The sequence below is a fragment of the Aquila chrysaetos genome, chromosome 24, assembly GCF_900496995.4.
Source record: "Aquila chrysaetos chrysaetos chromosome 24, bAquChr1.4, whole genome shotgun sequence".
In the NCBI taxonomy this organism is placed as follows: Eukaryota; Metazoa; Chordata; class Aves; order Accipitriformes; family Accipitridae; genus Aquila; species Aquila chrysaetos.
Genome location: NC_044027.1, coordinates 1,550,523 through 1,577,686, shown reverse-complemented (window position 1 = coordinate 1,577,686; position 27,164 = coordinate 1,550,523). Strand labels below are relative to the sequence as shown.

The following is a 27,164-nucleotide window of genomic DNA, read 5'->3' as shown; positions in this document are numbered from 1 at the left end:
CACTCTGCTTTAGCTTTTCACAAATTCATAAGGCAGAGGACAATATTCCTTTATTTATATGTGAATATATTTAGCAGGAGTGACCCCTTCCAAATATGTAATAGACTCCGGCACAGCAGGATATTCTAATTTTGATGAAAAAATTCCCTGTCTGCATCCCTGTGCTACAGTGGCTCTGTCTCACTGCCCTCTCGCCTCTCTCCACCTCTGCAGAAAGGGGCTGCTCTTGGGATAGCACATGGGCGCAGGGATGGATTCGTGGCTGGGCTGCAGCCAGCTACTGGTCACAGGAACATTTTAATCCAGGGGGTTTATTAGATTAGCAAGGCCAACAGGCCAGTCCGCGCCAACACACCTAATGTCTCATACAAATAATGGCACTGGAAGGTTCAAAAGTCTGAAGAGTGCAGAGGAAGGATAAATTTATCTTACTTCCTTTATTTTCCTCCTAAATTGCAAGGAAGTTCTTGGTAGCTTTGGCTCTCCTCATTCAGACAAAAGAAATGAGAAGGTTAGTATATAACTGTTGCTTTCCCAGAAAAAATTGTATGCACAGGATCATGCAAACAGGGGTGACGTGCCTGTCTTAATGCTATTTGACTCATTTCTGTCTTTTGTCAGATTTGTGGAGAACTAAGACTGAAGACGACCTTACACAGTCATCCAGCCCTTACTGAGGTGACATTAATCTCTGCTGTTTTCCCTTCTGTAAAACAAAATTAATAACTCACTGCGCATCATGTCAGTTAATAGTTATAAGATACTCCAGGTCCCCTAGATGAAGAGTATAACATTGGTTTTATGCAAGCAGGATAGTTCCTCATCACAGGTAGTTTCTCTCCCAAATTTCCTTGTGCAGAGAAGTTCAGCCTAGCTTGTTAGCCCCCAAGGTAATTCAAGGACTTAAAAGCAGGATACTGTTTAAGGGTTCAATCAAAGCAAACAAACTGCTAAAAATAAATTGGCATCCCATCTGTTGCCAGGCAGGGAATTTAGTCTCAACAGTCAGGGGACGGGATGAAAGTCTGTAATAAACACCTTGAAATGGATATCTGAGAAATTCTGTGGCCTCAGGAAAATGGTCTGAATTTCTCTTCCTTCTCTTACACAAAAAGTTTTTAAATTCATTTTTCCTAAGGGAGAGCAGTAAGTGTAGGCTTCTGCAGTACAGGGAGGGAAGCAAACAAATATCGAGCCTCAAAGATTAACAATATTCAAATGAACTTTTGCTGATAAACTTTATTTCATTGGCAGAATGCGAAGCACAGGGAGGGGTGTGACATGACCACAGTGCCAGCCTGCTGGACGGTACCTGCTCCCAGCAAGCCGTATGGCAAGCAGTGGGTTGAAATCCCGTTCCCACAGCATCCTGGGAAACTACCCCATATTCTGCTCTCTCCCGACAGCAAAAGCCATTCTGTAGCAAATCCTTTGCTCAAGGAGTAAATATTTTGCAAATCAACAGCATGCTTATGGACTATAATAGCTGCTATTGCTGCAGGAAAACATACGGTCCCTGTGAAAGTCCATTTCCACAGGAAGAGGTAGAGAGCAGCAGCACCCTGCACTGTGCTTCAGATAAAAGGTACCCAGGGAGCCGTTTGCAGAGAATCATCACTATCTGCTAAAGGTACATCCAAAATACATTAAAAAGAAAATGAAGAGGAAAGGGCAGCAATTAAAGGTCATCTAAAACAAACCGTGTCATCCTGCCAACAGCAGTGTTGAGTGCAGGTGCTCAGCAGGACCAAAACATTGGTAAAAACTGCACATCCCGTGTCCCGCCTGTGACTGGTGCACCCCAGTGCTGGTAGAATTGTTCATTTGGGTTTAATAAATAAAATATGAAGTGGTTTGTGCTGAACAAGAACACAAAGTAAAAACATGATGAATAAATAGCTTTCATACTAGTGAGATGCCTGGACATATCATTTTGGGATATCTCTGCAAATTCATTAGTTAGTTCTGGAAACTATCTTCCTTTTGGCAAGTGTCCCTCTTGTCCCCCGAGGAGCTGGCATCCACATCCTCCAGGATACTCACTGTTTGGCTTCTTATGCTGGCAGTGATCTGCACTAATATATCATATGTGATTGGACATATTTTTTTAAGCAGAGTGGGAAGGCAATAGAAAATAATGAGAAAATGCTTTGCTAGGAAGTATCCGGTAGACTGGTCTTTGCTGTTCATCTGCTTCTCTATTAATTATCTGCAGAAAATATCAACATTTTAATTCAGTGAAACACCACGTGAGAATGATTTCAAGTCTGCATTTGCATCTACAGAGGCCTTTCTCTTCCAGAAGGACCACCTTTTCCTAAGAAGCCTGTTTTTCCTGGCTCTGAATCCCATGCCTCCTTCCAGCTCCCATCCTGTCTGTCCTTTCGCCTTTCTTTTTTTCCAAACCTGGCTTTACTGTAACTCAAGAAAAGGCAGCACTGATCAAGTCACCCACATGCACACAAGAAATAAAAAATTTGACTCTGTAACCATGAAGCTTTCATATTAAATCCACCCTCACCTTGTATGGTGGCAGCTCTGGTGTGCTATCACCATCTCATACTTAAAATCTTTTTGTGATTTTCCTCCCATATCCTTGTGAAAGCTGCTTAGAGCTTTTGTTGTGATTTGAGCTGTGAGATTATTATGAACCAGAAGCTTGAAATGAAACTTTAAGATGTAAAACAATAAAGATCACAGCCAAGAAACCTATTTACCAAACAAAAACAAAACAGCTGTTTGAACTCAGGAGAAACTCACAGACCAAGATCAGTGGAGCTCAAAATATACAGACTGGTTTAAGCAGAAAGAAAAAAGTACTAAGTCCCCTCCATGCTGTCTAGAGCTGTTTGTGAGCATGCGGGTGGTGGTAAGCAGGACGTGTATCTCCCCACAGCACGTTGGTACTCTGCATGCCAGCACGGGAGTCGCGAGCAGCATCTCACGTAGAAATAACACTTTCATTCCTCGTTTTGCTCCTTCTAAGGTGGCCTCAGGGCAGTTTCTCTTTTACATCTTGCATGTTGGTGGGGATGCTCAGAATACCCTGCATTCCTCTCTGCCAATGCCAACCTGAAAACAGACACCTGACAGCTATTTCTAGTTCTTCGCAATATAAATAATGAATGGTTTCATACTGGGAGGAATCAAATGGCACCAGATGACTCCCGTAATAAATCAGGAGAAAGGCAGGTGGTCTCTTGTCTGGCATCTCAAAGCTAATGCGCAGCTTTATGAGGAGGGAGGTGGCTCTGGTACAAAACCCATCAATACAAATCTTAGACGTTAAAAGCTATAGCACTTTTCATGCCGGTTTTAAGTGTTGTCATAATTCTGGTCTCATATGAAAAACCCTTGGCAAAAGAACACACCTGCACCACTCTAACTTTGGGGTTTATGTTTATCACTGTACCCTAAATCATTGTCATTCATTGGGGGACAACTCTCTTGCTGCCAATTTCACAAAAAAAAAATTGGATATTTGGGAGTGGGAAAAATGGACATAAAAATCACTTTCTTCCACTTGGCCACCTAGGTAGCTTGACTTGCTTTTAGACCTTAATTAATCGCTAAGCACCTCTTTCATCGCTGCCATGCAGTCCACGATGTCCGTATACGTGTGCCCGTGCAGGATGAGGGGATCCGTGGGGTGCCAGAGAAGGGATGCCCCCGCCACAGGCACTGTGCTTTTGTGGTTGTGTGAGGAGCAGAGACTGCATGTTTGGAAACTGCCCCTGCCTGAAACAACTGTGAAAAGGGTTTAGCTAAATAAAGCCTGCAAACCCGGGGGTGTGCTCCTCTGTCTGCCAACAGCTAGCAGCTCCCCGGGCACATCGGCTCTATTCCCTCGCCACCTTCTGTGGTTTTCCTTCCCAGCATGCAAAATGTCAGGGACATTCAACACATATTTGAGTAATTTATCCCTTTCTTTACTCAGCTATTCTAGCCTTATTCTCTAATGTGCTTAGAAAACTTTTACTTCTGGGGGGGGAGAAAAAGAGACTATGTCACCATCTCAATTACCCACTTAGACGGTGTGGCTGAGACAGATCGGCGGGTCACCTGAGCAGCAAAGCCATTATCTGCCGTGTACACTGTCAAATTTCATAGGAAGGAGGTGGGAAGGTTCCTTCTGACAAGAAGTGGTTTTGATTTAGTGCTGCTATAACGAACTGCATGGTGTGTTTAAAGATGACAGAGTACCTGGAAAGTAGTCTATTTACCCTTAAGGATAACTGCCATCTCTTTAAACAGTACAGAGAAAAGATTATTTAAATAGGTTTGGATATATTCCCTGTGTCACAGCAGACATGTTAGCTGCCAGCAGCCATCCTACAGATATTTTCAAATGGTCAGAAAACAGATATTCTGAATAATTACATCTAGCAGGATCCAGGCAGATAAAAATTTCTCTGAACATCACCAGACCGGGGTAATGGCCCGTTACAAGTAACAGCACCTCAGGAAATTATACTAAACCACGTCTCTGGTCATCTTACGCATTGATGAGTAAAGCGAACACTTCCAAATCCTGATGGTCAGCCAGGTCTCGTGGGAAACGTGAGGGCAATATTACAGAGCTCCAATCAAGGGTACTAAAGTGCAGTTTACAATTTCAGGCAAAGCCGGCTTTTATCAGTACTCCCACATGCCGGGAGATGGACTCTGTGACTGCTTATGAAATGTTTTGTCATCTAGCTTCCACTTTTCAGCAAGCTGATGAAAAAAAAGCATAAATCCATCAGACATGTTGTCTTACCAACTCCTGATATGTTTTGGCTACTTACAGAGAGTAAGAGAAGTCTTTGGAGCAGATGTGAAATTCAGATCTTGTTTGCTCACTTGTCATCACTCAAAAAGCAAAACAAACACTCCTGCTCCCGCAAAAATTAGCCCTCGTGTCCTGCTGCTCTGCCTCGCCACGCTGCACCCTTGCTCGATCTCCCCATGGGCGACGGTTCCTTTTGGTCTGTAGCCCAGTCCCACATTCTTCAAAACTTGCTGTGAAGCACCAGAGAAGAAGCAATAGTTAGCCCAGGAAATTCTGTAAATCAGTCTGTGTGGCAATTATGCTGAAGATATCACTCATGTAAAAAACATCTAGAATGCCATCATACTGTACCTGAGAGCAAAAAGTAATCCAGAGAGAGTCATGAAAAAAGATTTCATGAACAACTTCCTAAACACTGATCTCTAGCCAGTGTGTTTATCAGTATTTTCACTGTGTGAGTTCCTCTACCTCAAGAGGGGTATTTTACAGGTACACAGAGCCACCTACAAACTCTGGATAACACAGAAGCAGCCAGGATATCGGGTTATTACAAATGTCCATCTTCTTTCTGATACTTCACCATGCTTTCCAAACTTCATGATGTTTCTCACGTGATACTCGCAAATGTGGAGCTGGTTTGGCAGGACTTCCACGTACTTCTCCAGAAGTGACGTATGCAGTTTTTCAGCATCTTCTCCTAATACCTTCGCTGCCCTCCCCGGTGTTTTGCAGTGTTCCCCAGGCGAGCGTAGAGCCGGGGTACGACTGGCTGTGTGACCGGCAGCAGCAAGGGAGGGAATGGAAACCCAGGTCAAGGCTGTCTCCATCCTCCTCCCGGACTGCTGAGCAGATCAGGAAGGTGGTGTTGGTGTGTCACTTATAGGAGGGTTTTTTCCTTCTTGTTCTTGCACCTGTAATCACAGATAAAACAGAAAAAGTGATTTGAAGCTGCTATCTGGCCCAAGAGGAAACAAATCTTAACAGAAACACACATAATCCCATATGAGACAAACCCAGAGGAATCTAATTGGATTCTTTCTTAAACTGAATTCTACAATACCGTTATCTCCTTGATTATTTACTGCACACAGTAATAAGAGTCAAAGAAAAATTGCTCTTGGTAAAGTCTTTCAGCCAGATTTCAGCATCCTGAAAGATTTCTTTTTTAACTGAAAAAGAAGAAAGCTATATTTTTACTGGGAATGCCTTAAAAGGTTTGATTTTTAACAGCCATCACATGGTGTAAAAATAATTGTTCTGCAAATTCTCAATTTTATTGCTCCTGTTATCTATTTTTTCTGTAATGACTGATATATTTAACCTTCTCCCCATCAGGATTATGTAGCAGGGAGGTGTCCTGCCATTCAAAGGCAGCCAGTTTCCCGTTTAGAACAGGCATGTCACTGATGACTTTTAGAGGACGCTGCCAAGCGCACTGCCGAGGCCGGAGCCTGTTCTCCACCGTGGTGCCTGTCCCCAGCCCTACGTGGACCAAAGTTCCCGGGGCGATTGCCAGCTGGAGCCCGAGGGACGGCAGTGGGGAGCGGAGCCCAAGAAGGCCGGGTGAGGCGGCTGTGGGACCAGTCCTCGATGCACCCACAGCGCTTCTGTGGGAAGGACGCGGAAAATAAAGCAAAGTGTAGACCCGGGCTGTCCTTGTCTGTGCTTTGCATCAGTTATCTCCACCTTGCCAGCGAGAGATGGTCGCTCCCTCTGCGTCTCTCCAAAGGGATGAGCAGTTGCGGCAGCGGTTGGTAAGGATGAACTTTTCAAGGCTCCACATGGATCACCAGCCAGCAGTCACCGTGATTTCCTGAGCCTCTCCTCCCCAGATGCACAAAATTAAGTTTGGCTTTTTATGGATGCATAACTAACCCCTTGAGTAAACATCTATTCAAACCTATGTAATTAGTACTTAATTTTTCAAAAAGCTAATGAAAGGCCCTTTTGGGTTCCTAATTGGCTGCTACTTCCTATTAGTCAACTCTGAGTATGAACTATCAACATGGGAAATGCACTATATGGCAGGAACTCTGCAGACCGGGAACGCGAGGCTGAAAGCCGACAAGCAGGATGGCCAAGCATCTGCGTGCGTGATCAAATATACCTCATGTGGACTGTCGTTGTGCAATACAGGCTAAATGTGATTCAAAAGCAGCCATTCTTCAGTTGAAGAAATTCAGTCTTAAACCCCAATCCACAATGTTTGATCTTTAGGTCACAGGGTGGTTGTAGATTTTGGGACAGTGGTTTAGTAGTGGGTCAGGACATGTCCCAGAATGACAGTTTTCTGTGAAAACAATGGCAATATGAGGGACACGTTAGTTTGAATTATTTAGGGACAGATAATCAAGCTGTACAGTAAACGTACCACTGAACAGCTTAATTAACAGCACATGCCTATCAGGAGCTAATTACATGATTCTCTACCGTTTTAAAATGAATGGTTACCGCTTAGTTCTCAGGACCATAATTACCAGGTTAAGAAGAATGCATAAAACCTGCAGCTTTTTTGGGGTAACTCAGTTACCAATTTAACCGCTTTATTTATAAAAATAAAGCCTGTAGAAAAGAGCAAGTCTTTCCAACTGAGACAGTATAGATTCAAAGCAGCAGCATCTAGTTCTACATTAACCCATTCCCAATCACGCTATAAATGAAGGAACCTCCTTGCTTTACAGTCAGTGTCTGTGTTTTAAGACAACAAGAGAAAGCAAGTAACACTTACAGATTCCACTTGAGAGGAATAAGTTATTGAATTGCACGTTATTTCAAGGAGCTCATCTAGGATAACACCTTCCCCAGACGAACCGGTCAGAAACTCCAGCTGCATTGTTCATAAAGGTCCTTATTTATTTACTTTTGCTCCAAAGGCCATGTTGTTTTCATTGGTTGTGCTGCAGTGCTCTCTGCTGGCACCAGCCCGGGAGTTGCTGGGATGCTACAGCTGAGCGAAGGCGGTGACAAGGCTGTCGCACCCGAGCCTGTCCACCTGGGGATCGCACTTCTGGTGCTCTACAACCCACGAGCCAAGCTCCTGGAAAACCCCGAGATTACCAACACTGGTTCTTTGGATTTGCTTTCTGAGTTTGTATTTACGTTCAGGGTGTCACGTCTCAAAACTTCTCTGCTTGAAACCCCCTGTGTGTGCGCCTCCTGTGCAAATGGCCCTGCTGCCCTATTTGCCCTCTCACTGATATTTGGGAGATATTTTTTTTTTCTCACTTCTTTCCAAAAACACGCAGAAGTGTTCCAGGTCCCTTCTCACCAGAGGATACCTGAGCTAAGTCCCACCGTTTTATTCGTTTCCAAGGCAAAGGTCTGGCATTGTCTGATGAACAGCACCCAGGACCAGGATCAAAGATCAGATGTGATTTTCCTTGAAAATCTCTTTTGTGCGTAGTTCTCTGGCCTGACGGCACCTTTCAAACACCTCTGCAAACAGGCTGCTGTAATTTGCACATTGTGCTGTTGGTTTCCATCACACCTCCTCACTTCTGATTCATGCCATTAAAAACTAGATTGTTGCTTGCTCTGAGTGTCTTTGGTTAATAACTGCTATTTTAGCTCGAGCCCATTGAGAGCTCAGCAAAAGTCCCTGAACTGAATTGCCTGTTGTCCTAGATTTCTATCAGGCAAGGTCGAGAGCCACCATCTCGATTGGTTCTTTCCACAGCAAAGCACACAAGGGAGCTTTTCCCTCATGCTCCCACTGGGTTGTTGGTGGTTTTCTCCGTGTGTTTCTGAAGGCCAAACTCTGAACACTGTTGATGTGGGGAACGTTGCAGCGCTCTCACACTGAAGAGCCCTGCTCTGCTTTCCTTTTTTTCAGGCAAGTTTCCTCCTACTTCTAACTGATGGCTGTCCCTAGCATCACCCTGCTGCAGTCATGCATTTTCTGTAAGATTTATAACACATTTACAGCAAGTGGTACAAGAGCAAGACGAAGCGTGCATACCCACTCCAGTTTATCACAGCCATCTTCAGCACAACTAGTAACACCACACAAACTCCAAGGACTGGAGCGCAGTAAATGCTTCCCTTTTGTTCTCGTTATCTCTGCCTTAAACTTCTCCCAAAGCAATCACATTATCGTGAATTGTATCATTTTTAATTTCATTTGCCCTTAATCACCCTCCAACTAACCCAGCCTGGCCTGACTCAGTGCCCCCCCACGCAGGGCTGGCGAGCGGTTCTCCGTGCAAGGCAAAAAAACCCCAGGGGTCAGACACCAGCATCACAGGGAAGATGGATGCTCATGCATACATGCCAGTTTGTTCTCCTTACTAGTGCTCTTTTTGGAATTATGATCGTAATGAACCTATTTCAATCAAGGACTTGTTGCTGTCCTCCTCTGCACGTGTACCGACTACCTTGCCAGTGCCTGCGGGCAGCACTCGGCTCTGCTGCGGTAACGTAGGTTCCTTCAGCTGAATCTATCTTAAAATGCCCTCCATGGTCCAGGGTGTCCTTTGTTTCTGTTATCTCACAACACAAATTTTAACTGTGGCCACTAAATTTCTAGTTAGGATACGACTGCTGATAGCTTTTGAGAAAGTGAATGAGATTAGTAAGAAAATCCAAAATCTTATGAAATAATAAGAAATGGGCTGAGAACTGAATATGACAGAGACAATAATACTGAAAGCATTAAATTGCTTTTATGTTTTAAAACTGGAATTAACAGATGGGAATGAAAGAGCAAGAGGCAGAAGCGGCCAGCGCCTTTCTCAGTCCAGGTCTGTCCCGAGGCACAGCGGGCAGAGCAGCCCTGGCCAGGCGCAGGAGGGCACTGGGCACCACCAGCACGCAGGTCCAGCACCCGGGGCAGGCGCTGTGCCTCCCTGCCCAGGGCTTCTGCTCTCTGCCAGCTGCCATGGGTTTTACACCGGGGCGCAAATGGAAACGTCTGTGCTGCAGCAGGACCAGAGGGATTGACCTGCACGTCCACGTTTATACCTACATACGTGTAGGGCATATATCTATATGTGTGGTATAGATACACCCTAATAAATGACCTCACGTTACTCTGATTTTGGTGCCTCTCCCAGGATGCCGGCAGTGGGACGGGCTCCCCCTCACTCCCGAGGAGGTGCAGACGAGGCCACACAACCGCTTGTGGTGCTGCCACACAGAAGAGATTAAAGGAAGGAACAGATGAAGCTTTACAAGGGTTTCAAGATTAGATCAATGCAAATTCCACCAAAACCTAGAACTGAAGAAAACCTTAGCATTCAAATCCATATCCAGAAATTCTGGCCAAAATCCCTGACACTATGGAGTTCACAGTGGTGGAGTCCGGCCAACAAAGAAATGAAGAATACCAAACAGCCTTCTCCTTGGAACTAAGCTACTGAAGAAAAAAACACTAAGGAAAATGTGATTTTCTAGTATTGCCTCAGAGTTGATTTATTCCTGATATAAAACTAAACTTCGCAATGATATGTTCATGCATTATTCTAGATGGCAGTGTAAATCAACTGAGACTGCAGTCAGTAAAGTTGTTATTGCCATCTCTAAAAATCCTACACTATAGAAAAGATTCAAAAAATTATTAATATTTCCTATATTCACATGTGCTGTGCTTCTCAGGAAGGCACACACACGGAGGTTTTGAAAGTCAAAATAGAGCCATTCTATGGTTTAAAATAGTCCAAAACTCTGGTGATAGAGATTAATCTCTGCTGCAATGATTTTTCTCCATGGTCTTGTGCCATCTAAAAATGGTGGAGAGCATCACCTTCCCAGCATTGGAGATGAGAGAACTGGGGTGCTGGAGCATCCTGGCGGGAAACCCTGTCCTGCTCCAGTCCTGCTTCACCCTCTGTGGCCCCACAGAACTCCGAATGTCACACAAAAGAAAATGGGGCAATTTTTTAATGCCGAGAAGTCATTTGTTCGACTAAGGCAAATTATATTTGCATTCCACCCAGGAATATTTCAATACCAAACTGGATACTTGCGAGGAGCGGCTGCTGCTGCGCACCGCGCACCATTTCTCCCGGCAGCAGTTGAATCAATTCCTGCCGGCGAAGCGCTGGGGTTCCCGTGTGCGCGCTGCCAGGTACCGCTGCCGTTATTGACGGCGACGTGCATGCACACGCACACCCACGAGCAGCTCGTGCTCGTGGCAATTTACTCCCCGTGAAGTGCTGCCTGGTTACCATCACGGCAGAGCCACCTCCTCCTCCTCACCGCCGGTGAGCACCCAGGCAGGCTCTAATCCCCACAGACCGCGGGAGCCGAGCCGGAGCAGCAGCGAACAGGAGTTGCTTTGTTTGTGCTGACTTGGGTAAGCAAAATATTATTTTCTTCATAGCCATTTGCTTTTCCTGTCTGTTCCGTGCAGTGAAGCAGGTGGGATTCTGGCTAACCTGTTTTTTTAAAATGAATTTTATCTAGTAACAGGAAAACACTGGAGGACTTCTCTGCACAGACTGTTAGTCTAGTATCCTACAGCACTCACGTTATATTTAGCAATTTCATAGAAAGCTGCCTTCTGACATTTTACTTCAAAAGTATTTTAAGGAATCTGAAATATTTGTAATGAAGATTGTGGTTTTGCAAGTGTTCATCAAGGACTACTAAGTTAACACACTGCTTTTGAATTGATGGAATGGTGGGATGAAAACAAGATGTTTAATGTGGGTTTAATGGTGAGCTCATGTTTTCAATTTCTTGTTCTTTTGTCCCTGAACACAGAGGCTAGCCTGGCAGTTAATTCATTCACATGCAGATTGCTTGTTTTGGTGTATTGTTTTAAAGCAAACCCCTTTGACTTTGTATTGTCCTTTTTTTCTGTAAACTTCTTTCTAATTCTAAAGGCAAAATCATGAAAGCAGCATGTATCTTCCCCCTCCACATGTAACTTTGTCACAAGACTATTAATCATGTCTTACAATAATTTTGCTAATGCAGTATATCCATTCAGAAGCAGAGTGTCTGTCTGCAGATGGATTTGTTACTGTGTGATATGAAAGCGGAACAAATTTCTTCAGGAAATATTTAAGCAAGGTCATAATAACATTCATTACATTCTAAGTGATGATGTGTCATTTGCTGGATCAGGCAAGAGTATAGCAGCAGTCACGTTTATTGACTTAGTCTGTAGAAGAGCCCAAAGGTTAGACATTAATATTGAAACTATTTACTACTTTCAGCATATACTCATCAGATTGAAGTCCTACATGTTGCTTAATCTATTATGATGGGGAAGAGGGAAGCTAAACAAATTAAACCAATGTTATGTACTTCATTTTAATCTCCAAAGGTCTTTACCTACATTAATTAATAAGCGTTTCCATTTTATTATGCAATCTTAACACACTACTGTTCTTGCACTGTCGAAAGGCGAACAGGCAAAAGGGCGAACACAGACCCTTCTCTAGTTTAGGTGTTTAAAATAATGTATTTTTCAAGTGCACATTGGGTATGCTCTGTCTGTGCATCCCACTGCTGTGGCTGGAAGACATGCCCACCGAGCCAGGGGTGATGCACGTGGGGTGACAGGATGGATCTGACAGACGAAGTATGTCAGGAGCGTGATGGAAGTGCACAGACGGGCACATCATATGGCAGGAAAACCTGACAGTCCAAGCACCAAGTCTGTTTGCCCAACTTTTGTTTTGATGTTTTCTATTCCTGGGGAAAGTAAAGCTTCTTCAACTAAGCGAGTAGATACATTAAACCCCATTTACCCATATGCTGTGTACTAGCACCAAGAAAGATCAGGACATTGTTGGGCCAGAGCCTGAATAAATAACAAAAAACAGACAACAAATATATCAAACATTGCATTCTCACAAACTGCTGCGAAGTGCAACAAGTGGCTTAACCAGATCGAGAGACAAAGTAAAGATGAGTTCCCAGAGCCTGCATCAGGAAAGCCACAGGTCTCATAATCCCATAATCACGGCTGGACCGAGAGGCCTCTGCATCCTGCACCAAGCCCCTTTGCAAATACTCTCCCATGTATCAAAAGAGGAGAAAGTATTGAGAAGAGTGTGATCCAACGTGAGGAAGGAGGAAGGTGGGCAAGTATTCATCACCCGAGCATATATGCAGCTTTATATTTTAGGCAATTCAAACATTTCATTATTTTGCTCTCAGAATAGCAGCACTTACTCCCCTTCCTCGCAGAAAGGCGAGGGGAGGCAGGAAATGACTTGCTCGTGATGGCACAGAAAAACTGAGAAGCAGGAAATCAAATACACGTGTAGGGAGTCAGAGCTATTCATCCAGCCTTTCCTCCAGATATCAGCAAAACCAAATGCTGTACACAGAGAGCGACAGAAGGAGGAACTATAAGATGAACCGATGATTCACAGGAGACTAAAGAAAACACGATACTACCTTCCTTTAGAAGCAAAATCCATTTAAAAAAGAAACTTGTTGAATTCACAAGGAATTAAACTTGAGAATACTAGGGGAATCGAGCTTAAAGGAGCAAATATCAGGCAAATTTGACACTTGTACTCGAATGGGCCAAATTCACAGAAGTGAGCGTACACGGCTCCACTGTCACCTCCCGCCGCGGGAGGGGACCGTCACCTCTGCCCTGGTGCCTGCGGCACGGTCCAGCCTCCCCAGGAGGGATTTCTCTGCACCGCACTGCTCTCGGGCTGCCCCCCCAGAGCTGGGGCCAACCGGGCTGTGCTTCAGCACAGGGGCTGCACGGGAACGGAGACTAAAATACTGTTTGTCCCTGGGGCCAGGCTGACCTATTTTTTTTTTTTTTTTACTTCATATTCTTTGTTTGACGGTAGGCTGGGAAAGAAACGGAGAGGTCATCTGAATTTTATCCATCATTCAACACCACACTGGCATCATGCATTTGCTATTTATTTAAAGTGGATAAAACTCACCTTCCACCAGCAGCTGAATGCCTCTGCTGAAAATTCTTTTTTTTGTGATCCAGATCTGTAGAGATTTGGGATGGGCAGACAACTGCGAAAGAAGACTTCATTTGGGGGCTCAAAATATTGGCAGAAAGGTTTCTGCTAATTCATCAGCATTTTTCTGAAGAACTTTTGATCTTCACTGATTCTAAACAGCAAGATATGGCTGGTTTTTATAAGGAGTTGTATTTCTAGGAGTTACACATGCATCAGAATCCAGAAGGTAAATAAAGGTCAAGTGCACGCTGGCCTGTGGTGATTTTATGGACTGAAGCCTTCAGCTGTTTACAACTGAGTCAATTTTGTTTTCAATAATGTTAAATTAACTTTTTAAAAAATTGTGTCAAGGAGCTCAAAACCCTGAAACCATGCTAATTAAGGAGATAAACTAGGTTCAAGAGGAATTCAGTATCTAAGCTGTCTGTCATGAAACAAGATCTTTCAGCTTTTTCTCTGCTTTAATACTTCTGCCTTTTCCAAATGCTTGTTTTTACACAAAAGATTGTGCTTTGTCTTTCGAAGGCTCAGCTGTGTCTCACAGGCTTTGGGGCAACCGTTCCTGCTCTCAAGAAGTGCCATGTTCCACGTACCAAAGGGATGCTCCATGTACCAAGGGGATGCTCCACGTGACAAGCGTGCTGCTGTCAACACCCAAGCCCCTGCTGCCTGGGGATATTTTCAGTGCATTTCTTTTGTATCCTGATAGTGTGGACAAGCCACTTTTTAAAATGTTTTTTTTCTAGTCTCAGGGCTTCTTTCTCACCTTCCAGGATACTTCTAGGTCTGTAACGTTAGACCTGATCTTATTAAGAGTGCTTAGATGTTTGTATAGCATTTCACACCTCCCAGACCTTGTGCAAGCTCTAATTCTCCCACCGCTGTGGTGAGCTCCCCCCAGGCTGACAGCGTTACTTTCTGTATTACAGCAGTGCTGCCCAGCCTGCACTCTAAAGAGCTTAGCAGTGGGGGACTGAGACCTGACCAAGGTCAAGCCGCCCGTGAGCGGCAGCATGTGTTTCAGACATGCGGATCAGCCGGGAGTCCCGCGGCTGCATTTATCGACAGACCAGATTTCTTGCAGTTACATCCTCCAACGCCGATAACACACGCTCAGCCGCCACCCCGCAGAGCAGGGGCGACTGCAGAAAGATGCATTTTCTGCGAGCCGCTCTCGCCGTCCCCTGCATGCCAAGCGGGTGGGGGGGGACTGCAGGCGGGGACCACTTGCTCCAAGTCTGCAGCACAGACACCCCATCAGGGCAGGGCACTAAAAGCTGGGCACCCCTTCGCCTCGGCAGCGGCCTCCCGCCAGCCAGCACCGTGGCATCGCAGCCCTGCGAGAAAAAGGCAACGGGAAGGTTATGACTCAGAGCAAAAGCAGTCTGTCAATTAACAAAAATTAAAGATGACAGCAGCGCAAACTGTACAAGACAGATCAACAAAATGTTTTATATCAATTCCCCTCCCTGCAGTCATAAGCTCTTTAAACTATTTATTATTTGAGCGATAAAGCAGCTCGACTGAAATCCATCTCCATCGCTAGTTGTACCTAACTTTTAATCCAGGAAGTCATGGATGCTTTAGTTAAAATTAGCAACCATTCAGCAGGGCTTTTTTAACCACTAAATATGTAGCACAATATAAACATTTGTAATTGCCAACACGCGCTAAATGAGTATACTGACAAGAGAGTATTACCATATGGTCACCGGCTCCTACCCAGCTGATCTGGTATTACGCTGCACTGACGGCTGGAGCGGGACGCAGCGGCAGGGACGTGGTCAGCACGAACAGTTGCGAGTAGCAAGAGCAGCACAAAATTTCACATGCTTGAAAAGTCTGACTCCTCCGACCGAGTAAACATCATTCACGGCATCCTGAATCCCGCTGGCTCCTGGGTAGTCCTGTTGTTCACATGAGCACCTGCCACATCAGTCACCTCTCCTCCTCCTCTTCCTCACAGCGCTCCCTGCTTCCACTCTGGAGGAGATGGGTCGTAAGGAAGAGGATGACAGCAGCTCCTGGAAGAAACAGACGAGCAACATCCGAAAAACATTCATTTTCATGGAGGCCCTGGGATCGTAAGTACCACGGCTGCTCTCCAGACAGGGCCACCTCTAGATACCGGCTTCCCAGCCCAGGGCAGCGACTCCCTTCCCAGCACTGGCCAATGTCACAAGAAAACGGCTCCGTGTGAGACAGGCACCAGTCTCCAGGTGAGGGGTGGGAGCCCCGTCACTGCTGCGTGGCTGCTGCTGCTGCTCTGGTTCACGGCTCACGCTTGCCAAGCGGCACCGGAGCAGCTCCTTCCCACCCAGCGCCGCGGCACGGCTCCGGGTCAGCTCTGCCCTTTCCTCCTTTCCCTCTAAGCCCGCGTGGCAGCTTAGTTAAGTTTTTTGCTCTTTTCCTGCTGAGCACACTGGTCTGCTGCTGCTGCAAGGCCAAGCAAGGTCAAGGGATGGCTCTGAGAGAGGTATTGTAATAATAAGTTGTATATTTAGCTCACAAACCCTGACTCAGTTGAGGGATGAAACAAGAACAAGGATGTTCAAGTCGTACGTTACTTCTCTGTGAGTTAACAGCTTAATTTGCCTATTCATGTGAATCAGACGAGAAAACATTTCCAAGGTGGTGGAGGAGGAATTAGATTACCTCCACCAGCGAGTTCTGTCATGGCCAAATTTTCTGTGACTTTAGAACCCACAGCAAAGCTCCCCAAAAACAGCTACTCCAGAGCTCGGCGAGGTTTTAAATTATCATGTACCTGGTCAGCCTTAGAAATTAGTTAAATTATACAGCAGCTTTTTCTAAAGGAATGAGGTTAGAAAAAGCTTTGTTCTCTCCTAGCCAACTTGTTGATTCATAATTTTTTAATAAGGGGCATAATTATTATAAACTGTTTGGGACAGATATATAGAACAGATGCCCCAGCATCTGATTTGTAGGTTGTTCATTTCCTACTATTACATTAATAGGAAAATTTAGCATTAGAAATTGGGATTTTTTCCACATGCACTGCTTCAGCTAGCTGAAGACTATAATTGAAGATCTGGGACCTAAAACTACCTGGAAACTTACTATCACCTTCCCCAGCATCCACAACTGTTGAATTAGGGACCTTAGCAAGGACGTCCCTGCCTATTCCCTGAGAGCTCTCGGGAACTTGAAAGGTATTTCCACAAAACAGCCTTCAGAGTTTATACAGATAAAAGGAGAAAAATGTGTGAAAAAAAGAAAAGGTCCCAACACCACCTGCTTTTTGCACCAGAAGAGAGAATACCGTTACATATAATTTACTGGGTGAAACAAAGATTCGAATTCATCTATTGGGATGCCTTCCCAAAAATCTATGGGGTTTTTTGTTTGGGGTTTTTTGTTGGTTTGGGGTTGGTTTTTTTTTTTCCTTGCTAGGAACCAGTTCTGGCACAGCCCAGTTCCTCACAACCCCAATGGTTTTGCACATTGCTTCTGCAGCACCCAGGGCGCCACTGGAGGAGGAGGATAGCAGAGCGGAGCGAGGAGCTGCCTTCGGCTCCGGCTCTCCCCTGCGTCATCTCCGGCTGCCACTTGCTAACAAAGACACACGAGCAAAGCGCCGCGTGCCAGATGGGTACGGCTCCGTGCTCAGCCAATCTATCTGCACAGCATGCTGGATTCTTTGTTTAGTGGATTACAGGAGATACAGGTTTTCTGCCCTTATTTATTGGGTTTGCCGTAATAGCATCCCAAGCAAGAAGGTGCTTTCACTGCTCTCACCTTCCTTGCTCTGCCCTCCAGCTCCCTGCAGGGCTTTGCAGACTCAGTGGCAAGTTCCATTTAACTGCCATCAATTAATCTGTTGCTCATTTGATGAAGATTATTGAGGACTGACCTGGCAAAGTATGCACTGTCACTGTCTCGAGACACGTGTTCAGCTGCCTGAGACAAACCTTTAACAGGATTGTGAGCTTTAGGCATGTTATAAATACCTGCTCATCGCTGCACTGGGCTGAACCCTTATCAGGAATGTACAAGACACTCGTTGTCACTAAGGGTACGCAGGTATTAGTGGTCTCTGCAGAAAGAAAAACACATTAGATACTGAATGAAAATATTAACTGAGGTTATCCAGTTATTTTGCACTTTAGATATACAGAACGTTGGTTGATTTACCCAAACTGCAACATAAGTGGGATCTCCTCACTGCAATTAGGCTATCTCGGTCCTCAGGACAATGATGATCAGGGAAAGTGAAGGACTTCTTTAAGACGATGGGGGCTTTGAGGAAACATGATTTGTATTAAGTAGGAATTTGGCCCTGTTAGAGTGGAGGCTGTTGAGGTCTTTCCACAGGGGGTTGTTAACCCCAGCGAGCACCCAAGCTGCCGACCACCCCGTTAGCGAGGTGGTCATCGATAGAGCCCCTCAGCTGGGCTTGCACTTAGCCCAGGAAAATCCTCCCAGTCCCAATGGATTCAAGTGGAAAGGTTCCTTGAAAGGCAGCGAGCTGTGAGACCACGGACGGTCCCTCCTCCCGCACCCACCCGAGGCACGTGCCGAAAGCCGTGTTTGCCATCTGCCTCCCCGGAGCTGTGCTCTGAACCCGGCACGGCTGAAGTTCACCCATAGCTTGGCACATGCAGGAGCAAAACACTTGACTGTCTTTACAGATGGTCCCGAAGAATGTGATTTAATTTCATGGCAGGGGCCTTTTTTGTCCGCTACCTCAACACAGCTTCACGATGAACTATGCAAAAATAACCTTTTCTCTACAAACAGAAAATTTTGCATAATCTTGCATTGAATGTCCTAAGTTTGGGGCTGATGGAGATGTAGTTCTAGCTTTACAATCAGCACCCACCTAGAGTTAAATTACTACCATATTTTTTTTTCTTGCAATTTCCTTTCTCTCTGTAAGTATCCTTCCAGTTCACAGCAGCAGCATCTACTGAAATGCAACTTCTTCTCTTCTCTGCAGAGGTGCCTTTTCAGAAGTTTTCCTAGTGAAGCAAAGAAGCACTGGCAAGCTCTTTGCTCTGAAATGCATCAAGAAGTCTCCTCTCACAAGGGATAGCAGCTTGGAGAATGAAATTGCAGTGTTGAAAAAGTGAGCATATATACATTGTAACGTCAAGTAGAACAAATGTCCTTTCCCAAGATGTGTGGCTCTACAGTAAGAATAATATAAAGAAAGCAGTATTTCTTTTTAAAGAATATATAAATATTACTGTGAGTTAGTAATTAGTAAAGTTTCTTCTCTCATTCCTTGCCTGGGTTTGTAACCCCAACACAGCCGTACTGCCCCAGATCTGTGGAAGGAAATAGGTAGAAGCAGAGCAGTACACAGGTAAAGAAGAACCAGGGTCGATACTTTTGCCATCCAAGTAACATGCCTGATGCAGAGCAGGCAGCTGCTTATAAACGAAGGGTCTGCTCCTCTGCTGTTGGTGCCTGGTGCTCCAAAGGGAGTTTTCAGTGGCGTCAACGATCCTCTGCCACACAGTGCGAGGGAGATCAGCCACAAAACAGGCCAGTGAACTTTCACTGGTGATTAAAGCAAGATGACTGTTGGGTTTTCCACTTGAAAAGCCACTTTTGTCCTTGCCAGGTTTGTTTCTGACCTACATTTATCTTTGCAGAATAAAGCACGAAAACATCGTCACTTTAGAAGATATTTATGAGAGCACAACCCACTTCTACCTGGTCATGCAGCTGTAAGTATCAAGCAGAGCCATTTCTTCGTGGGCCACAGAGGAAGAAGAGTGGCAGGACAAGGGTGATGCATCATATTTCAGCACCTACACACCAGAGTCCCTCACGTGTAAAAGTTGTGTGCACAGGAGCCGTTCAAACACCCCTCACTAACGAGGCGAGAGCCGCATGGTTTGAACTAACCTGGACACTTCTCATGCTGTCTTGGCCTATGCTCGTTTCAGCAGCAAGTTTCTAAACCAAGATTAGGATCTATTTATGCAAATTAATTCATCACAGTTTAGCAGGGCAGAGACAGAAGTATTTCTAATTAAAGCTGTGCCATGCAGGGTTTCTAGAAATGAAAATGGGCAACATGTCAGCTGCAGAGAAAGCAGCTCGCTGCGGGCATCAGCTCTGAGCACCCGGCTGCTACTGCTAACTTGCAAATTTAGCTAAAGGAAGCAATCACACAAAAACATATACCCGCTTGTGTAGCTTCTGTATCCTGCCAGCAGTGGTGGATGCCTGCGGCTCAGACCTGCTGGGAGTTGTTGCCTCATAACCTTACCCAAATTCCCTAGGTTTACCAGTAATGCTTACTGACACCCTGAAATTGCACTCAAGAGCATACATCAGCCTCAGTCTCACAAAAACTGCTACCCAAGGAACAGTTCTTCTGTAGGTGGAGTTGTAAAAAGACCAGAAAATTAGCTGGCCTAACACAAAAGCGTGATTAGCTTTGTTTAACCTTTTTTTTTTTTCCAGTCTTTTTCTTTCTGAACTACCATTTCCACAGGGTATCTGGGGGAGAGCTGTTTGACCGAATTTTGGAACGGGGCGTTTACACCGAGAAAGACGCAAGTGTGGTGATCCACCAGGTCCTGACAGCAGTGAAGTACCTCCACGAAAACGGAATAGTTCACCGCGACCTGAAGGTGAGACCTGTCCCGCAGCAGCAGCAGCGCCTCGGGGAGCTGGCGTGACTGCAGGCTTTACCGGCTCTGCCCCATGACTTTCTGTTGTTCCTTTCTGGCTTTCTACCATAAATTTCAACTTCTGACCACTTCATGTTCACAGCCTGAAAACCTTCTTTACCTTACTCCTGAAGAGAACTCCAAAATCATGATCACAGACTTCGGCTTGTCTAAAATGGAACAGAATGGCATCATGTCCACTGCCTGTGGGACTCCGGGATATGTTGGTAAGCCAAGGATCAGGAATGGGCTTGTGCTGGTGGGCCGTCTGGAAAAAAGCTTGTACACGTACAATACGTTGCCTAGCAGAAAGGAAAAAAAAAAACAAACCGTAATTACATTAACAACAACATGCTACTCACAGATGCACTATGTGGACCACATAAAGACTGGATTACAGATGAGTTTAGAGACTGCAAAATCCCAGAACATTTAAAAGTTTGAAGAAAAGGAAAATTTTAAGAGCAATATATTTCAGCATTAGTCATGTATTTACTGAAAAATTACAAAAATAATTTTAACACAACAGGATTTTGTTTAATGTCCACCAGACTGCATTGGCTTGATCCACAGCTTACTGGTTAAAATCTCTGGATGCAGGCAGAAATTATCAGTGGTTCTTTCCATTCAATGGCATAAAATAGATACAAAAAGCACAGACCAATCCAACTGGTAAATGGGGCTCATACTGGCTGATTCTCTGCACTGGCCCCTCAGAGACCAAGTGTACAAGAAACTACTGCTTTTCCCAGTATTGGATAATTTATTATTGCTTGGAATTTTCATTTGGTTTTGCTGTTCTGCAGCCCCTGAAGTCCTCGCCCAAAAACCATACAGCAAAGCTGTAGACTGCTGGTCCATTGGAGTCATCACCTATATTCTGTGAGTAAGAGCAAACAGCATCCCACTTACTTTTCCATGAGTTTCCCAACTCCTCCATCGCTTCATACATCTCTGCAGAGCGGCAGTGCAAGCGGAGGCGATACTGGACCTCCCATTTTGCTGCGGGAACACAGCAGCACTGTATTCTTCCTTTGCATAGATTCACTAGACCATAGAAATGAAAGGGATGTGGGGAATCAAGTACTGGAGCAGAGATGAAAGGAATCACATTTTCTCTATTATGTGCCTCATCCTATGCTTTGTTTTTTTCAGTTGCCTACAAATATCATTCAGTCTTCCTCGGTACTTTTTGTTTCATTTCCTCCCACACTATGCAGTTATGTACCAGCTGTGGCTTTGTCCTTTCGCTGCTGCAGTTAAGTTTTTGACTCTCTTCTGCAGCTTTACTGATACACTTAGATGTGAGGGACAGATGGATGGATAGAGCAGCCTCCTCTGTCACACACTCACTTGCTCACTCGTGTTGCCCGCGCGTGCCCAGCCTGGCCGGGCTGCGGAGGAGCCTGTGCAGATGTGGACAGCCCTGCTGAAGGGATGCTGGCTTTCTGTTCTGTTCCAGGCTGTGCGGGTATCCTCCTTTCTACGAAGAGACTGAATCCAAACTGTTTGAAAAGATTAAGGAAGGCTACTATGAGTTTGAGTCTCCGTTTTGGGACGATATCTCCGAGTCAGGTAAATCTCCAGCACTGGGAAGTGCCGCGCTCCCTGCCACAAGCTGCAATCCAGAGCCCTGTGACCCGCGGGCACGAGCCTGCACTGGCCAAATCCTCACGCACCCCCAGCCCACCCCCCCAAACGCCCTTCGCCTGCCTCAGCAGCGACGGGAAAGGATGAAGCGTTGAACTGAGTCACTCACGCAGCAGCAAACCCCCAGACGTGGGAACTGATTGCAGAGGCTCCCGGCACCACAGGAGCGGGGGTGATGACGCCAAAGCCAAGCTGCACTGGCAGAGTTTGGGGTACTTTGCATCCTGCCTGTAATGCAGCATCCTTGGCTGACGCCTCTGTTAATGTAACCCTGATTTTCACAAATGATTAGCGAGATCAGAGGGGGCTTAGTGTTCCCTTGGAAGTAGGGGAACTCCAGGGTTTTTTCAGCTTGTTTTTCTGGGTTCAGTTTGTTTTCTTCTTTTCCCATGTGCTTTTCTTCCCATCAAGTCACACATCCTTACAGCAACACAGCGACCCGTGTCAGCCACCCCTACACCCTTCCACCAGACTAACCTGCTTGTGGAGCTCACCTGCACAGAGTTTACTGAAGTCAGCATCTTAGCAGCATAATTTGAACATCAGTCTTTTATACATACAAACAAAACTAGCAGGAGGTTTGTTAGGACTTAATAACAAACATCACAATCCTCCCTGCAAAAGAAGAAGAAAAAAAAAAAAGAGAGGGATGTAAGTGCTCTTTAGGGCAACTTCTAAATCTGCTCAGTTTGCACTTTATGTTTTTTAGAGGTATTTTTTAGCTGAATAATTCAACTCAAATTCATGTAATTAAGCGTGAATTTTGGTACATCCCTCCCCAGTTAACATTTTTTCATCTGGAGCCCTTCACTGCAAATATCTCCCTTTAACAGAGTAATGAAGCGGTACAAACACCTCCTTCTCGGGGCTGACCTTTGTGATGTTTATCCACCAGCGTTTGCCATGTCCTATTAGGATCATATCTTGGAACAAGGAGAAAATAACCTTTTCTCTCTGCTTTTCCTCCTCTCCAAAACAGCCAAGGATTTCATCAGACATTTACTGGAGAAAAACCCAAACACGAGGTTTACCTGTGAAGAAGCCCTGCGGCACCCATGGTGAGAGGACCGGGGCCCCGGCAGTAGCTGGCGGCCACGGGGATTTACCAGCCTCCGCGTCTCGCTCCACGTGCTCAGTGGTAGCTGAGAACAGGGGTGTCTCCCCAGCCCCCGTTATTAACGTCACCGTCTGCCTCCGCGTGGCCCTGGGTATTTCTTTTTTGTGTGCAAAGAAAGAAAATGATGAATAATTAAAGATGCAATTTGTGCATATTTGCCTCCATAAACAGAGGCAAAGAAGAAATCCCATCCTGAGCTTTTCCAAGCTTTGAAGTGTGTGTTTGTGTTACATTTTGTTGCTGTTTTTCCTTTGGGTTTAATTATTGCTGATTGAACGTACAAAGCAGTTAGTTGCCTCCAGAATGTGGAATGCCTTACAAATGCCATCTGCCTACGAGCCCATTTTCTTCTCTCCCCATCTGCAGGATTAATGGAAATACAGCCCTTCACCGTGACATATACCCATCTGTCAGCGCTCAGATTCAGAAAAACTTTGCAAAGAGCAAATGGAGGGTAAGTCGTTTGCTGGTGGGAGCCTAGAGCCATTTCACTAACAAATGCCAGTTGCTGCCATCTAGCAATAAGCAAGGCTTCAGCTGTGTGGGTAAGCACCCAAAAGCTGAGATCCTCCAAAGGCTGCCTGAAAATTGTATGCAGTTACTGTTTATAGTATGTTTGGACCAATATTCCCTGCTGCAATGCATACTGGTAGATTCACCACAAACATTGCACTATAGTGGCCTCGCCAAGAAAGCAAAGGGGAGAGAGAAAGGAACATTGCCTTTGTACTGAGGGAGAGAAATCGGTGCTCCATCAGCAGACCTTTTGGGGAGCTTAATCCAGCTTTTCCTTTCAGCCTCAAAGATAAATTGGTACTTCATTTACATCAAGAGTTTTAGTCAGAATTTAGGTGGAGAGAGGAATGCCATAGGAACCACGTGTACAACAGCATTTTAAATACTTACATTCAAAATTCAGCTCTAGTCTCCATTTCACACTGTGGGGTAATTTACAGCTGTTCCCCTGATTTCCTCACGTAGAAGTGGTTGTAATCTTCAAAAGCATCAGCAGTTTGCACTCAATGGAAACCGCGGTGTTTATGCCAGGAACGAGCACATCCCACTTTCTACGTATTGTGCAAACAGACAGTCCGCGCTAGCCCGTACAGTGGTCCCCCCCCCAGCACGCAGTCATCGCCGCAGGGGGACAGCCCCTTCGTCCCGCAGCACCCGCCCAGCTGGCATCACCAGGTGCTCACCGTGGGCTTTTTGTCTTCTTCCCCAGCAAGCCTTCAACGCCGCAGCCGTCGTGCACCACATGAAGAAGCTCCACATGAACGGTCACGCGGCGGCTGAAAGCACCCTCCCCGTTATACAAGTCTCAGAGGCGTCCAGACCCAACACGCCCACGGTGGGCACCCAACCAGCAACGCCAAACAAAGACAAGGACGCGTCCCTCCCTCTGGTCCCCACAGAGAGCTGCCCAAACCGTCCCACTCAGCTGGAGCAAGACACCGGAATGAGAGAGGAAAAGCTGCAAAGCCACTCAGATAATGGACCGCTGCCCACGGGCAGCAGCCTGGTCCTGCCGGATAACCATAGCCCACCAACCAGAACTTCTTGTGGCTGCAGTCCAGCCTGCATGGGGCACGAGAAAACAAAGACGTCCTTCTGCTCTGAGACAGTGCTTCTTAAAAAATCTGCAAAATCCCAGTAGGTATCCAAGTCATTAACCATAACTTCCAATAAAGTATATGGGAATAACCATCTCTGGAAGGAGTTGCCTGGCACATAAGTTGCCAGGCCCAGGTAGAGGTAGAAAGGAGGGAGGAATAAGGACAGAAGCAAACGCTCTGACTGGCTGGAAAGCGGTGCCCAGCCAAAGGTTTCCATGCTCGTGCGAGCATCAGGTGAGGCACGTTGCCCAGGCTGCGTGGCAAAGCTTGCAGTGAGGTGAGGCAGCAGGGCTCCCCTGCCGCACTCCATTGACTTGAGCACATTTGCTTTCCAGAAACTGAAGTTGCCTGTGGTTAAAGCTGCTGATGCCAATTACTCAGCTGGTGCCGAGTGACTGGACCCTGCCTTTGCTGCAGCATTGACTTGCACCCAGCTCTGCTTTGCTTTCAGCAGCTGATGTTCTTTATATTAAAAACGCAATCTTGATTCACCTGCAGAATGATTGTAAATATTGCTATTTCTCTTTTTTCTTCTTTCTCTTCCGATTCTTCCATTTCCAAGCAGTCATTTCAAATCAGAAGTTCTTGTTCCAATGAAAACCAGTAAACACTCTTCCCACTGTGGTACTGGGCAAACTGGAGTTTGTTTGATTATGTGATGAGGAGGCAGCCACCGAGCTCCCCACAGCGCCAGCGGTAAGTGCTCCACAATCCAATCACCAGCTGCTTTTAATTAATCCCATTACGGCATGAAAAAGGGAAAGGCACAAATAGCAAAGTAATTGTACATGAAATAAATTGACTCACAGGTTTTTTTGCAGCAGAAAAAGCCTTAACTAAATAATCTTTCAAGGAAGAAATCATCTTTCAGCTTCCACTAAGGCTAGTCCAGTGACTCTGAATCCAACAGGCTTTACATTACAACAGGGTTGCCCAAGGAACATGTGAAAGGAAGCCAAGCATGGACCCGTCATATCAAACTCTACAATTATTCAAAGCTACTCACTGGGAACCACAGTGGAACCAAACAGCTTCATCAGCTGGGATTGGGGCTTTTCAGCTGGGTCTTGGTTGTGACCATGAGCAAAGGGCTGACAACAGGCTGCTGGTCCATGGCTGAGCATAGGCAGGACAGCTCTGCAGCCTGAAGGGCCATTCCCTTTCACATATTCGGTCCAGGCAGGTCAGTTTAAGTTGCTTTGTTACCAGAGAGCAGAGCATGGAGATGTTCACTTTGTAGGTAAGCAGAGTACAATCAGGAAAGTTTCATCCTGTTTGACCATAGTTTGGATTAATTCTGGACTACCTAAACTGTTATCATTTGCACCACATTATATATGAGCAATAAGAAGTATTGCTATTAGATTCTGCAATAAAGAATGTTCCTCAAAGGCGAGCATATGCTAGCATAGTTCTCCACAAAAGCTATACAAAGTGAGCTACCTCCTATCATCTTTTATGATACTCTTTACTGATAAGATTGTAAGAACAGAACTGTAATATACAAAGGATTAATAGAAGAGACAAATGCAAGCAAGATCTACTATAGGCTCCAAAAAGGTCCATTCCAATGATTAGTGATGTAATAACCCTTTATAACTAAGACACACAAAGGGATCTAAGCTGTTCCTAACCCCCATGCTACTGCTTATTAACAAAGCACAGTTTGAAGGTAGCAGTCTAGTGAAACAAAGTTCAATCCTCAATTGAAATTCCCTCTCTTGCAGAAACAGAAGGGCTGTTTTACTCTTTTCTGCACTTCAAAGCCAGATATCAACAGTGCAAGGAAGAAACAAGGCTGTGTCCCGCCAGGAGCAGGCAGGCAGCAGTGTCTCAGAAAGCAGTGACTGACTGGTGACAAGCAGCACGTTCGTCCCAGGAATCCATCAATGCAGTGACCTCGGGGTGTTTCTGGATCGTTAAAGCTGGGAGAAGGCAAGGGAAAGTCTGAGGCTACTGCTAGCATATTCAGTGTATATTATCCATACAACATCGCTCAATGCTATAAGCTTTTGTTTTCTGTATACTGTTTAGTTGTCCAATGCATAATAATCGCACTGCACAACATAAATCCTACAAACCAAAGCCATGCAGAGTTTTACTCACTGGCAGATCAGTTATTTTTTACAATATTCACCCTATCCACTACTTGGGTTTTGGTTAGTCCCTGGCTTTGGCACTCTGAAGTTCAGCATCCACCAGCTGCCCAGGCTGCACAGTTCTCACTTCAGCTACAAAAGGAGAGACAACCTGCTAGCAACCTCCATATGTCCGATAATAATCACAGCGAGGTCTAAGTTCCCTGCTTCCAAGTCTGTAATTGCACAATAAATACTTGCTTAATAAAGCTAAGTTTTGTTTTGTAAAGTGCCTCTTGGTTATTCATAGAAATTTGATGCAGAAACGGTCTATTAAGTCCCTTCTAAAGCATTCCCTGTGCATCTGCAGACCTGCTCCCTCTGGTAT

General features: G+C 45.4%; 1 protein-coding gene across 2 annotated transcripts; it reads left to right on the top strand.

Moving 5' to 3' along the window:
* Positions 1–10,719: 10,719 nt before the first annotated feature.
* Positions 10,720–27,065, top strand: CAMK1G (calcium/calmodulin dependent protein kinase IG). 2 transcript variants are annotated; one of them, XM_030000263.1, is made up of 13 exons: positions 10,720–11,063; positions 15,632–15,749; positions 18,626–18,754; positions 19,287–19,361; positions 20,138–20,276; positions 20,419–20,542; positions 21,122–21,197; positions 21,778–21,890; positions 22,945–23,023; positions 23,449–23,536; positions 24,308–24,735; positions 25,261–25,394; positions 26,426–27,065. In XM_030000263.1, the coding sequence occupies exons 2-12, from the start codon at positions 15,658–15,660 to the stop codon at positions 25,355–25,357; spliced, it is 1,440 nt and encodes a 479-aa protein (XP_029856123.1). In that variant the 5' UTR covers positions 10,720–11,063; positions 15,632–15,657; the 3' UTR covers positions 25,358–25,394; positions 26,426–27,065. The 2 variants fall into 2 exon arrangements, with proteins under 2 accessions (XP_029856123.1, XP_029856124.1); XM_030000264.1 differs by having other exon boundaries at positions 10,721–11,063; positions 25,264–25,394.
* Positions 27,066–27,164: the final 99 nt, after the last annotated feature.